This window comes from Onthophagus taurus, chromosome 3, assembly GCF_036711975.1.
Source record: "Onthophagus taurus isolate NC chromosome 3, IU_Otau_3.0, whole genome shotgun sequence".
Lineage (NCBI taxonomy): Eukaryota > Metazoa > Arthropoda > Insecta > Coleoptera > Scarabaeidae > Onthophagus > Onthophagus taurus.
Window position 1 is genome coordinate 25,640,228 of NC_091968.1, and position 15,465 is coordinate 25,655,692.

Here is a 15,465-nt window from a genome sequence, read left to right on the forward strand (position 1 = left end):
CAGATGGCGATTTAATTTAAAAAAAATTTAAATTTGTAACAAAAACGTTTATTTTACAACTTTATATTTACAATATGTACATTAAACAATTATCTTTATTGATCCATACTTTCTTGGACGCTATGCAAACTATGAAAAACTTCGTTCCAAACTTCAACTTTTGTGATGTCTTCGTAAACTCCTGGATGGGTTTCTGTTGTAGTAGAATAAGTGTTGATTTCGTGGTTTTCTATTAGATACGAAAGGGTTGTTGGTAACATACAGTCTTCGTGTTTATTATTTAGATTGTTGGGTAAACTTGGTTCGAGGTGATAATTCTTTTGGTTATTACTTAATATTAAATTTCCTTCTTCAATGCCACTAAAAAAAAATTAATAAATCAATAGAAATTAATAATAATTAAAAAAAGAATCGAATAAAGAATGGTAAGAAGGATATTTGGTCCAGTATAAGAACAAACAGAGAAAAGACCTAGAGACCTAGCTCAATAAAAATATACAACAATTTAGAGCTACCTAACAATTAAAACTAGAATTAGTAATAATTTCAAAAAATCACCACGTCCACATTTTTAAGAGTTAGAAAACGATTTATGTCTCAAATTGAAGATTAAAGCGTCTATTTTAAGATGGTGTATGATATGTAGGGTGTTTGATTAAATTTTTTTTTAGGAAATGGTGTTTGAAGAGATATTGTTTGATTTAGGTTAAGTTTGAAATTGTCAAAAAAGTAAGAATTTCAAAAAATCACCACGTTCACATTTTTAAGAGTTAGAAAACGGTTTATATCTCAAATTGAAGATTAAAGCTTCTATTTTAAGATGGTGTATGATATGTAGGGTGTTAGATTAAAATTTTTTTTAGAAAAGTGTGTTTGAAGAAATGTTGTTTGGTTTAGGTTAAGTTTGAAATTGCCAAAAAAGTAAGAATTTCAAAAAATCACCACGTCCACATTTTTAAGAGTTAAAAAACGATTTATGTCTCAAAATGAAGACTAAAGCTTCTATTTTAAGATGGTGTATGATATGTAGGGCGTTTGATTAAATTTTTTTTAGAAAATGCTGTTTGAAGTGATATTGTTTGATTTAGGTTAAGTTTGAAATTGTCAAAAAAGTAAGAATTTCAAAAAATCACCACGTTCACATTTTTAAGAGTGAGAAAACGGTTTATATCTCAAATTGAAGATTAAAGGTTCTATTTTAAGATGGTGTATGATATGTAGGGTGTTTGATTAATTTTTTTTTTAGAAAAAGGCGTTTGAAAAGATATTGTTTGATTTAGGTTAAGTTTGAAATTGTTAAAAAAGTAAGAATTTCAAAAAATCACCACGTCCACATTTTTAAGAGTTAAAAAACGATTTATGTCTCAAATTGAAGATTAAAGCTTGTATTTTAAAATGGTGTATGATATGTAGGATGTTTGATTAAAAATTTTTTTAGAAAAAGGCGTTTGAAGAAATGTTGTTTGATTTAGGTTAAGTTTAAATTGTCAAAAAAGTAAGAATTTCAAAAAATCACCACGTCCACATTTTTAAGAGTTAGAAAACGATTTATGCCTCAAATTGAAGATTAAAGCTTCTATTTTAAGATAGTGTATGATATGTAGGGTGTTAGATTAAATTTTTTTTTAGAAAAAGGTGTTTGAAGAAATGTGGTTTGATTTAGGTTAAGTTAGAAAATGTTAAAAAAGTAAGAATTTCAAAAAATCACCACGTCCACATTTTTAAGAGTTAAAAAACGATTTATGTCTCTAAATAAAGATTAAAGATTCTATTTTAAGATGGTGTATGATAAGTAGGGTGTTTGATTAATTTTTTTTTTTAGAAAATGGTGTTTGAAGAGATGTTGTTTGATTTAGGTTAAGTTTGAAATTGTTAAAAAAGTAAGAATTTCAAAAAATCACCACGTCCACATTTTTAAGAGTTAGAAGATGGTTTATGTTTCAAATTGAAGATTAAAGCTTCTATTTTAAGATGGTGTATGATATGTAGAGTGTTTGATTAAGTTTTTTTTTAGAAAAAGGTGTTTGAAGAAATGTTGTTTGATTTAGGTTAAGTTTGAAATTGTCAAAAAAGTAAGAAATTCAAAAAATCACCACGTCCACATTTTTAAGAGTTAGAAAACGATTTATGTTTCAAATTGAAGATTAAAGCTTCTATTTTAAGATGGTGTATGATACGTAGGGTGTTTGATTAATTTTTTTTTTTAGAAAATGGTGTTTGAAGAGATGTTGTTTGATTTAGGTTAAGTTTGAAATTGTTAAAAAAGTAAGAATTTCAAAAAATCACCACGTCCACATTTTTAAGAGTTAGAAAACGATTTATGTCTCTAATTGAAGATTAAAGCTTCTATTTTAAGATAGTGTATCGTATGTAGGGTGTTAGATTAAATTCTTTTTTAGAAAAAGGCGTTTGAAGAAATATTGTTTGAATTAGGGTAAGTTTGAAATTGTCAAAAAAGTAAGAATTTCAAAAAATCACCACGTCCACATTTTTAAGAATTAAAAAACGATTTATGTCTCAAAATGAAGATTAAAGCTTCTATTTTAAAATGGTGTATGATATGTAGGGTGTTTGATTAAGATTTTTTTTAGAAAAAAGCGTTTGAAGAAATGTTGTTTAAATTAGGTTAAGTTTGAAATTGTCAAAAAAGTAAGATTTCAAAAAATCACCACGTCCACATTTTTAAGAGTTAGAAAACGATTTATGTCTCAAAATGAAGATTAAAGCCTCTATTTTAAGATGGTGTATGATATGTAGGGTGTTTGACTAAATTTTTTTTTAGAAAAGTGTGTTTGAAGAAATGTTGTTTGATTTAGGTTAAGTTTGAAATTGTCAAAAAAGTAAGAATTTCAAAAAATCACCACGTCCACATTTTTAAGAGTTAAAAAACGATTTATGTCTCAAATTGAAGATTAAAGCTTCTATTTTAAGATGGTGTATCGTATGTAGGGTGTTAGATTAAATTTTTTTTTAGAAAAAGGCGTTTGAAGAAATATTGTTTGAATTAGGGTAAGTTTGAAATTGTCAAAAAAGTAAGAATTTCAAAAAATCACCACGTCCACATTTTTAAGAGTTAAAAAACGATTTATGTCCCAAAATGAAGATTAAAGCTTCTATTTTAAGATGGTGTATGATATGTAGGGTGCTAAATAAAATTTTTTTTTTGAAAAGTGTGTTTGAAGAAATGTTGTTTGATTTAGGTTAAGTTTGAAATTGTTAAAAAAGTAAGAATTTCAAAAAATCACCACGTCCACATTTTTAAGAGTTAAAAAACGATTTATGTCTCAAATTGAAGATTAAAGCTTGTATTTTAAAATGGTGTATGATATGTAGGGTGTTTGATTAAAAATTTTTTTAGAAAAAGGCGTTTGAAGAAATGTTGTTTGATTTAGGTTAAGTTTGAAATTGTCAAAAAAGTAAGAATTTCAAAAAATCACCACGTCCACATTTTTAAGTGTTAGAAAACGATTTATGTCTCAAATTGAAGATTAAAGCTTCTATCTTAAGATGGTGTATGATATGTAGGGTGTTTGATTAAAAATTTTTTAGATAAAGGCGTTTGAAGAAATGTTGCTTAAATTAGGTTAAGTTTGAAACTGTCAAAAAAGTAAGAAAATCACCACGTCCACATTTTTAAGAGTTAGAAAACGATTTATATTTCAAATTGAAGATTAAAGCTTCTATTTTAAGATGCTGTATGATATGTAGGGTGTTTAATTAAAAAAAAATTTATAACTTACCTTATAACATGATTTAAAGCTATAATTGAGTGTGGTTTCACTTTTAATTTATAAATAACAACCAATTCTGATTGTAGCCAAATATAGCCTCCAAATTTACAAAGAAATCGGTAATATTTAGTTATCGATTGCCCCTTTACTAAACCTAAAATGAAAAGATGATTAATAATAATTTTTTGGGTGTTTATCGTCTTCAACTTACTTTGTTGATGAGATAGCCTTAAAAATTTAACATCTTGGGCGTGGACGTAATCATACAAACTTTTATCCACCAATTCAAGTGGTTTATATCCCATCATTTGGATCCTATTAAATTAATTAATCAATTAACTAAACGTTATTTATTAATAATTATATTTAACTCACCAGTCGTCAATAAAACTTATTTTTAAATCCAATCCGACTCGAAAACTAAAAGTATTCCAATTTAAATGAACCGACGTTAATGGAGAAGTTGTTAAACACTTTCCAACCGCCAATAAACATGGATTTCCTTTAACATCGTTCTTAAGATACCCATTAAAATGAATCGCCTTAAATAATCCATTCATTAAACCGGCGCTTCTTTTCGCCAAAGCACATCTCATTCGTAAACAAAACGATTTTTCTATCTTATACGGACTTTGACAGTGCATAAATTGCGATAATATCCTCATCAATTCGTCGTGATCGCCCAAATGAATGTAATCGTAAACATTTGATCCCATTAAAGAGAGCTGGGGAAGGCCTAAATGCTTCATAACATTCTCCGAAATGTAGGCAATCTTTCCGTTTTGATCTAATAAGATGAAGAAATCGTCCAAGGTTTTTATAAAATCAAATGGGAGGGGTGCTTCATCGTGGAGATTCGATTTGTATCGGTAATCTAAAATTAAATAATCAATAAAGTTCGGTTTAAATTAAATTTATTTAAAAATTTATTAATTTACTGACCTTCCATTAAAATTTCTCGCGCTTTTAAGTAGGATGATGTTAATTTCACAACTGAAGCTTTATCTAATTTATCGGAAATCGTTTCCGGTAGGGGTAATAACTTCGAAAGTTCAGCGTAACTCAAATTTTCTTTTTCACGTCGACTTCGGGCTGCGTATTTTGATTTTTCATTAAAAACCAATCTATCGGAGGGTGTTAAAATTCGTTTTTTCTTATCCATTTTTTTTTTTGGTGTTATCTTGGGGGTTACTTTTTGCAAACTGAAGTAGTTTTTGAGACGAACTTTGGTTTTTTATGTTTAAAATTTTGGAAAAACCCAGGTGGTTCAAAAAACTTATTATTGTTAATATAATAAAAAAAAACAAAACTAAGGGATTGGAAATTCCCTTTAGGTCAAAAGGTTATAATAACCGTTTAAAGTGGCAAAATCAAATTGGGATTTCCCACTTTTAAGTGTTTTTATTTTAGTGATTTTATTTAAATGAATCGATTTTCAATGAACCCCTTTCTCCGTGGAGGATTTTGTAACGAAAAGGCTTTTAAACGAGATAACGAGCTTTTAAGATTTTTTTTTTCAGCGATTTTTTTATTTCCAGGGGAAAAAGATTTGGAGTGCCACTCGAAATGACGGTGGCGGCGAGAGGCGCGCCATTCGGCCCCTTTCAACCCCAACCTCCGCCGTAATTGGCAGCAAAGCTCCGAGCAAACACATCAGACCCGGTGACAAAGCGCCGGAATTTAAATAAGGGTTGTGCCGTTGCCTGGCTACCGGAAACTCCACAATCTCTACACATCCAAAACCATCCCCCGTAATCCATCCTATAAATCCCTCTAAAACAGAGAATTTAAAAAAATATGTTAGTATTAAAATTAATAACTATCAAACTTAATCTTTAATTGTACGTTTTACAATTATACAGGGTGTTCTGCATCACTGCTCTTACAATTAGTGCATTTTGCCCAAGCCCATAACACTGCACGATGTAAATTTTCTGTTCGAATATTAACATAATGCCAGAGTAATTGAAATGTGAACTAAAACTGAACAAAAAGAGTATAGATAAGAAATGAATATAGATAAAGAATAAATCCTACCTGGAGAATATAGGAATAGAGAAGCAACTTACAAAAAAGATAGAATGTATGGAAATAGATAGAAAAGTAGTGGAAAGATTGATGTTGAAATAAGTCAGAACGATCCAAGAAGTTACTACAAGGCATTGTCACAAGACGACCTCATAAACTCAATGTCAAGAAGAAGACTAGAGTTACAAAACATAGACCAAGTATTAACTTGTTTACATTTTAACAACACCTTGAAAAACTTGTTACAACTTTGATGAGATACCGAAGTTAAACTCCACCCACACAAACATTATTTGTAATAGATTGCCAAATTTTCTTCAAAACGAAGTAAAAAATGCCATCTGAACCAGCACTAAAATACTGATTCAATTTCACTCAGATTTAATAACTTTTCTTAATGAAATAAATACTTAAAATATATTTAAAATCTTCTCCACACCAAACAGAGCTTAATTCCCTATCCTTAAAATAAAATTCAAAAATTTTTAGGTCATTATACCTATTGTAACATCCATCCTGGGATACACTAACTTCAGGTTTAAAATGTCAACCTCAATTTTGACATATTTGTAATCTTTATTAAAAATCCTTTAAAATGAGTACAAACACGACATATTTATCACCAATATTAATGAAGTTATGGTCAACTTCTGGTTAAAAATGTCAACGTCAATTTTAACATATTTGTAATCTTTATTAAAAATCCTTTAAAATGAGTACAAACACGACATATTTATCTCCAATATTAATGAAGTTATGGTCAACTTCCGGTTAAGAATGTCAACGTCAATTTTGACATATTTGTAATCGTCGTGAAAAATCCTTTAAAATGAGTCCAAACATGATACGTTTAATTCCATTATTACTCGAGATATAAGCAACTTCCGGTTTGAAATGTCAACGTCGTTTTGACATATTCTTAATTTTTTATAAAATATCTTAATATTTGTCACAAAAACAAAAATTTTATTAAAACAATCAAAAATTAAGGTTGGTATTAATATTTAAAAATTAAATTGCTATGTTCATTGTTGCTAACTTCGTGTTTAATGGTTATTATTCTAACTTTTTTACTTTTTGAGATAAGTGCGTCTTGTTTGGACTCATTTTAAAAGTTTTTTTTAATAAAGTACACCATGAAGTTGTCCATTTGTCTATTATATGGTAACTAACTTCATGATTAAAATGTCAACCTCAATTTTGACATATTTGTAATCTTTATTAAAAATCTTTTAAAATGAGTACAAACACGACATATTTATCTCCAATATTAATGAAGTTATGGTCAACTTCCAGTTAAGAATGTCAACGTCAATTTTGACATATTTATAATCGTTGTGAAAAATCCTTTAAAATGAGTCCAAACATGATACGTTTAATTCCAATATTAGCAATTTCCGGTTTGAAATGTCAACGTCATTTTGACATATTCTTAATTTTTATAAAATGTCTTAATTTTGTCACAAAAACAAAAATATAATAAAAAAAATCAAAAATTAAGGTTGGTATTAATATTTAAAAATTAAATTGCTATCTTCATTGTTGCTAACTTCGGGTTTAATGGTTATTATTCTAACTTTTTTGCTTTTTGAGATAAGTGCGTCTTGTTTGGACTCATTTTAAAAGTTTTTTTAATAAAGAATACATCATGAAAGAACACCATGAAGTTGTCCATTTGTCTATTATACGATAACTAACTTCAGGTTTAAAATGTCAACCTCAATTTTGATATATTTGTAATCTTTATTAAAAATCCTTTAAAATGAGTACAAACACGACATATTTATCTCCAATATTAATGAAGATATAGTCAACTTCCGGTTAAAAATGTCAACGTCAATTTTGACATATTTATAATCGTTGTGAGAAATCCTTTAAAATGAGTCCAAACATGATACGTTTAATTCCAATATTAGCAACTTCCGGTTTGAAATGTCAACGTCATTTTGACATATTCTTAATTTTTATAAAAGTCTTAATATTTGTCACAAAAACAAAAATATAATAAAAAAAATCAAAAATTAAGGTTGGTATTAATATTTAAAAATTAAATTGCTATCTTCATTGTTGCTAACTTCGGGTTTAATGGTTATTATTCTAACTTTTTTGCTTTTTGAGATAAGTGCGTCTTGTTTGGACTCATTTTAAAAGTTTCTTTAATAAAGAATACATCATGAAAGAACACCATGAAGTTGTCCATTTGTCTATTATATGATAACTACTTCAGGTTTAAAATGTCAACCTCAATTTTGACATATTTGTAATCTTCATTAAAAATCCTTTAAAATGAGTACAAACACGACATATTTATCTCCAATATTAATGAAGTTATGGTCAACTTCCGGTTAAGAATGTCAACGTCAATTTTGACATATTTGTAATCGTCGTGAAAAATCCTTTAAAATGAGTCCAAACATGATACGTTTAATTCCATTATTACTCGAGATATAAGCAACTTCCGGTTTGAAATGTCAACGTCGTTTTGACATATTCTTAATTTTTTATAAAATATCTTAATATTTGTCACAAAAACAAAAATTTTATTAAAACAATCAAAAATTAAGGTTGGTATTAATATTTAAAAATTAAATTGCTATGTTCATTGTTGCTAACTTCGTGTTTAATGGTTATTATTCTAACTTTTTTACTTTTTGAGATAAGTGCGTCTTGTTTGGACTCATTTTAAAAGTTTTTTTTAATAAAGTACACCATGAAGTTGTCCATTTGTCTATTATATGGTAACTAACTTCATGATTAAAATGTCAACCTCAATTTTGACATATTTGTAATCTTTATTAAAAATCTTTTAAAATGAGTACAAACACGACATATTTATCTCCAATATTAATGAAGTTATGGTCAACTTCCGGTTAAGAATGTCAACGTCAATTTTGACATATTTATAATCGTTGTGAAAAATCCTTTAAAATGAGTCCAAACATGATACGTTTAATTCCAATATTAGCAATTTCCGGTTTGAAATGTCAACGTCATTTTGACATATTCTTAATTTTTATAAAATGTCTTAATTTTGTCACAAAAACAAAAATATAATAAAAAAAATCAAAAATTAAGGTTGGTATTAATATTTAAAAATTAAATTGCTATCTTCATTGTTGCTAACTTCGGGTTTAATGGTTATTATTCTAACTTTTTTGCTTTTTGAGATAAGTGCGTCTTGTTTGGACTCATTTTAAAAGTTTTTTTAATAAAGAATACATCATGAAAGAACACCATGAAGTTGTCCATTTGTCTATTATATGATAACTAACTTCAGGTTTAAAATGTCAACCTCAATTTTGATATATTTGTAATCTTTATTAAAAATCCTTTAAAATGAGTACAAACACGACATATTTATCTCCAATATTAATGAAGTTATGGTCAACTTCCGGTTAAGAATGTCAACGTCAATTTTGACATATTTATAATCGTTGTGAAAAATCCTTTAAAATGAGTCCAAACATGATACGTTTAATTCCAATATTAGCAATTTCCGGTTTGAAATGTCAAGGTCATTTTGACATATTCTTAATTTTTTATAAAATGTCTTAATATTTGTCACAAAAACAAAAATTTTAATAAAACAATCAAAGATTGTAGTTGGTATTAATATTTAAAAATTAAATTGCTATCTTCATTGTTGCTAACTTCGGGTTTAATGTTTTTTATTCTAACCTTTTTGTTTTTTGAGATACGTGCGTCTTGTTTGGACTCATTTTAAAAGTTTTTTTAATAAAGAATACATCATGAAAGAACACCATGAAGTTGTCCTTTTGTTTATTATATGATAACTAACTTCAAGTTTAAAATATCAACCTCAATTTTGACATATTTGTAATCTTCATTAAAAATCCTTTAAAATGAGTACAAACACGACATATTTATCTTCAATATTAATGAAGTTATGGTCAACTTCCGGTTAAAAATGCCAACGTCAATTTTGACATATTTGTAATCGTCGTGAAAAATTCTTCAAAATCAGTCCAAACATGATACGTTTAATTCCAATATTAGCAACTTCCGGTTTGAAATGTCAACGTCATTTTGACATATTCTTAATTTTTATAAGTCTTAATATTTGTCACAAAAACAAAAATATAAAAAACAAAAATAAAAAATTAATTAATATTTAAAGATGACAAATATGTCAAAATTGACGTTGACGTTTCAAACCGGAAGTGATTTTATCTCCATTAATATTAATGTTAAATATATCGAGTTTGGACTCATTTTAAAGGATTTTTTATGATGTTGACAAATATGTCAAAATTAAAAGTTGAAAGTTCGACCTTTTTGATTTTATAAGATAAAAGATTCCGAATATAATAATAAAATTAAAGTTGACATTGACAACTGAAAGTTTTGACGTTTGTGTTTTTGAACTAATTATTGGTTCATTTGAATGATAGAAGAAATGCATTGACAGATCGATTTCATCGATTCTTTCTAAATATAATTAATTATTTGTTAAGAACATAATTTAATGAAATATTTCTATACATATATATATAATTTCGGTTTATAGCCTTTTCTGCCTTCCAATTTTTAGTAAAACCAAATATATTTTTAGAACGTTTTTATGTTAAAAATGAAATTAGTCACATCAACATCCAGTCCGATATTAGCTAAATTTAATCAATTTTCTACATTTTTTCGATTAGTTTATAGTAATTAAAAAAAATATTATTTCCTCCGAAACATTTATAAAAATGCAAAAATTTAATCATTTCAACTAAATTTTAAAATAAAATTTTAGATAAGATAAAAGTAATAAAACGAATAGAGCATATGATTAAGTTAGGTTAGGTTGAGCTGTCATAAAGATAAGCACTTTTAAGAACTCATTTCAAAGGATTATTTTATTTTGAGAACTAAAAATTGGATATAGTTAGGATCATCTAATTTTATTATAATGAATCTAACAATTATTATTTTAAAAATTATCAAAAAACTATGAATCAACGATTAGAATTATTTAAAATTTATCTTTATCGCTAAAAAAAATCGTTTATCAAAATAAAACATTATCAGAAACGTTATCGTTTCTTTAAAATCCAATAAATCAGTCATTAAAAAGTTTTTGTTCGATCAACAGGTTATAAAGGTGTTTAAAAGGTGTTAGAATAAAAAAAAATGAGTACAAATTCTCAAGTATTTATTAATAAAGTGAATTAACATGATTCATATAATCCAAGTATTTCTTTTTAGTTAGAAGCAGAACTTACTGATTTGAAACAAAATTTTTACATCGCAGTTGGAGTATTAAGTACAGTTTTATTTTTAGTTGGAGTTTTATGTGCTGTTTTATATTATTGGCTTTACATTTTGGAACAAAACATTAAAAAGGAGCGAAATGAAGAACCCAATTTTAAGATACGGTAAAATTAATAACTAAAAAGTGATAAAATAAAGATAAGAAAAAACACGAAATAACCATCACGGGATTATATCGAGATAAAATTGCTTAATAACTCGAAATTTGATATATTAATCTTTATTGATTGTTTATTTATTTATTTAATTTAATTTTTTGGTTATAGACGAGCTGTAATTAGAGATGACCCTCGTACGCCATCAACATCGGTTCATAATGATTCAAATTATTATTCATCGAGGCCTAATGATGACAGGAATAATTACAAAAATCCTTTAACTAACAATAATAACGGCCAAAATCGGCAAAGTGAGTCTCCGATGGATTTTAGAGAACAACTTCAACAACAATTATCGCAAAATAATCCCAATCATAGATATGGAAACGTCGGAAATGTAAACGATTGGAATAATTCGAACAGGAATCCAAGACAAAGGTAAATAAAGATTAATTTTGAACGTTTTTTTATTTATTTGAGTTATTATTTTTAGTGAACAACAGCTTCATCAGAATTTCTACGGTGCTGGTGTTGATAATGGCAATTTTCGATATTAAAAGATTTCATCTAGTATAATCTAAAGAAATATGTAACCGCTAAAGATTATTATCTAATTATCTAATCAGTATTTATTATAACCCGGCGATTTATAATATGTAAATAATAATATTTAATAAAAATTGAGAAAAAAATTTTTGACATTTCATTTGACACATAAATAAAGTGAAATTAGTCACTTAAAAATTTAAAGGAAGGGAAATTAAAATTTCAAGTTAGCAAAAAATTGTGTTAACAAACACTGTTCCTGAAGTAATTCTAAACAAATTTTGTTAACAACATTTTTTGATTAAATCAACAATAAGGATATAACCTCAAAAATATTAATTTTTGTAGCATACTGTTCAGTGGGAAATTAAAATTTCATGTTAGAAAAAAATTGTGTTAACAAAAATTGTTCCTGAAACAATTCTAAACAAACTTTGTCAATACTTTTTTTTGATTTAATCAATAATTAAGGAGATAACCTCAAAATAATAATTTTTCAATTTTTATACATAATTATACTTAGAGGCTTAATTAATAGAGATGTAAAAATTTTTTATTAAGATAATTGATTCAAAATCGAAATTGAAACAAATTTTATTTAAAACATTTTTTGATAAAAACAATAATTATCGAGATAATTAATTTTGATAGCATACTATTCAGAGGGAAATTAAAATTTCAAGTTAGCAAAAAATTGTGTTAACAAACACTGTTCCTGAAGTAATTCTAAACAAATTTTGTTAACAACATTTTTTGATTAAATCAACAATAAGGATATAACCTCAAAAATATTAATTTTTGTAGCATACTGTTCAGTGGGAAATTAAAATTTCACGTTAGAAAAAAATTGTGTTAACAAAAATTGTTCCTGAAACAATTCTAAACAAACTTTATCAACATTTTTTTTTGATTTAATCAATAATTAAGGAGATAACCTCAAAATAATAATTTTTCCATTTTTATACATAATTACACTTAGACGCTTAATTAATAGAGATGTAAAAATTTTTTATTAAGATAATTGATTCAAAATCGAAATTGAAACAAATTTTATTTAAAACATTTTTTGATAAAAACAATAATTATCGAGATAATTAATTTTGATAGCATACTATTCAGAGGGAAATTAAAATTTCAAGTTAGCAAAAAATTGTATTAACAAATACTGTTCCTGAAGTAATTCTAAACAAATATTGTTAATAAAAATTTTTGATTTGATCAATAATTAAGAACATAACCTCAAAAAAAATTTTATATATATATTTTTTATTGAGAAAATCGTTTTAGAATTTAATTTAGAACAATTTTTGTATGAAATTTTCTGCTGAGAACGAGTGGAGGAGGGAAATCGTATCGTTTTGTTACAAAAGTTCCGTGCCCTAGTAAACACATTTAAAAAAAATTTTGACGTTTAATTTGACACATACATAAATAAAGTGAAATTAGTCAATTTAAAATAATTTTTTTTTAAATAATATATAATTTTTCTTGTTCGTCTTTTTATTTTAACTAAAAATGATGCTCACAATAAAAAAAATTAAAACGTAATCACATTTAAAAAAGTAATAATAATATTTAATAAAAATTGAGAAAAAAATTTTTTGACATTTGATTTCACACATACATAAATAAAGTGAAATTAGTCCCTTAAAAATTTAAAATAAAATTTTTTTTAATAAGATTTAAATTTTCTTGTTCGTCTTTTTATTTGAACTGAAAACGACGCCCGCAATATAAAAAAAAATAAAACGTAGTCCCAATTAAAAAAATAAATAAAAAAGACAAAGAGACTGACGTTCAGGAGTCAATCGACTTTACGGACGGTTTCATTGTGCTGGGATAAAAATGATAATAACGAGACGTTCCCCCGGAGTTTGGGGAGCACTCTAATTGGTTTAGTTTAGTCGACCGGAGTTGCTTTTCTCCCAGAATACAACGGAAGTGCTGACAATAGCACCCCGTGTACGGTAAAGCAGCCCCATTAGAAACCTACCGTGCTATGCCACGTGCCCTTTACGAGCAATTATCTCTTTCTTTTTTTTGTTGAATGACTTGTTCTTATGGGAAAATAAAAAAATAATTTAAAGAAAAAGTTACATAAAGAAATTTCATTTTACGTTGATCCTAAGCTACAAAGCTCTACGACTATTTTATGAAAAGTGAACCCTCTTCATCAAATATTGATCTAAAACCATTTATTTACAAGACCAGTGAAAAAGAAATTATCACTGTTTTGGAGGGTCAACAGTCGAGGTTGTCAAAATAGTTTTGTACCAGAAGCAGAATAATATCTAAAAGTATCAATATTGCATTTAAAAGCTATCTATATGAAAATATAAGCTTTATTTCAATATTTTTTTTCTTAATATTTTTCCAATCCAACCCAACAATTGTTATACATCATTTTAAAGAGGAAGCTTTGAGCTTTAATTTGAAATAAGTTTCCTTCCTTAATTTTAATAAATACGGCTTCCAGGAATTTTTAAATTAGCATCTTTTTTGACACTTTTAGGTTATATGAAAATGTAAGTTTTATTTCAACATTTTTTTTCTAAATATTTTTCTATCCAACCCATCAATTATTATACATCATTTTAAAGAGAAAACTTTGAGCTTTAATTTGGAATAAGTTTCATTCCTTAATTTCAATAAATACGGCTTGCAGGAATTTTTAAATTAGCATCTTTTTTGACATTTTTAGGTTATACGAAAATGTAAGTTTTATTTCAACATTTTTTTCTTAATATTTTTCCAATCCAACCCATCAATTATTATACATCATTTTAAAGAGAAAGCTGTGAGCTTTAATTTGAAATAAGTTTCCTTCCTTAATTTCAATAAATACGGCTTGCAGGAATTTTTAAATTAGCATCTTTTTTGACACTTTTAGGTTATACGAAAATGTAAGCTTTGTTTCAACATTTTTTTTCTCAATATTTTTCCAATCCAACCCAACAATTATTATACATCATTGTAAAGACAAAGCTTTGAACTTTAATTGAGAATACGTCTCATTCCTTAATTTCAATAAATACGACTTCCAGGAATTTTTAAATTAGCATCTTTTTTGACACTTTTAGGTTATACAAAAATGTAAGTTTTATTTCAAAATTTTTTTTCTCTATATTTTTCCAATCCAACCCATCAATTATTATACATCATTTTAAAGAGAAAGCTTTGAGCTTTAATTTAAAATAAGTCTCATTCCTTAATTTCAATAAATACGGCTTCCAGGAATTTTTAAATTACCATCTTTTTTGACATTTTTAGGTTATACGAAAATGTAAGTTTTATTTCAACATTTTTTTCTTAATATTTTTCTAATCCAACCCATCAATTATTATACATCATTTTAAAGAGAAAGCTTTGAGCTTTAATTTAAAATAAGTCTCATTCCTTAATTTCAATAAATACGGCTTCCAACAATTTTTAAATTAGCATCTTTTTTGACACTTTTAGGTTATACGAAAATGTAAGTTTTATTTCAACTTTTTTTTTCTCTATATTTTTCCAATCCAACCCATCAATTATTATACATCATTTTAAAGAGAAAGCTTTGAGCTTTAATTTAAAATAAGTCTCATTCCTTAATTTCATTAAATACGGCTTCCAGGAATTTTTGAATTAGCATCTTTTTTGACACTTTTAGGTTATACGAAAATGTAAGATTTATTTCAACAAGCGAAATTACACGTAATTTCTAAATTATTCCAAATTTTAAGTTTAGATTTTTCCAAATCTATATCAATTGATTTATTTGGGAGGTTAAGAAACAACTCAAATAA

At 26.4% G+C, this 15,465-nt stretch overlaps 2 protein-coding genes across 2 annotated transcripts; one reads left to right on the top strand and one right to left on the bottom strand.

The window, feature by feature from the left end:
- Positions 1 to 95: 95 nt before the first annotated feature.
- Positions 96 to 4,893, bottom strand: LOC111416424 (single-minded homolog 1-like). Its single transcript, XM_023048442.2, has 5 exons — positions 4,674 to 4,893; positions 4,107 to 4,605; positions 3,943 to 4,046; positions 3,741 to 3,885; positions 96 to 360 (listed from the first exon to the last, which is right to left on the bottom strand). Exons 1-5 carry the CDS (start codon positions 4,891 to 4,893, stop codon positions 96 to 98), a joined length of 1,233 nt encoding a protein of 410 aa, XP_022904210.2.
- A 5,925-nt stretch (positions 4,894 to 10,818) lies between these two features.
- LOC111416470 (TBC1 domain family member 5 homolog A-like) lies at positions 10,819 to 11,824 on the top strand. The gene is made up of 4 exons (XM_023048501.2): positions 10,819 to 10,913; positions 10,971 to 11,140; positions 11,303 to 11,572; positions 11,628 to 11,824. The coding sequence occupies exons 1-4, from the start codon at positions 10,896 to 10,898 to the stop codon at positions 11,689 to 11,691; spliced, it is 522 nt and encodes a 173-aa protein (XP_022904269.1). The 5' UTR covers positions 10,819 to 10,895; the 3' UTR covers positions 11,692 to 11,824.
- The last annotated feature ends 3,641 nt before the right edge of the window (positions 11,825 to 15,465 follow it).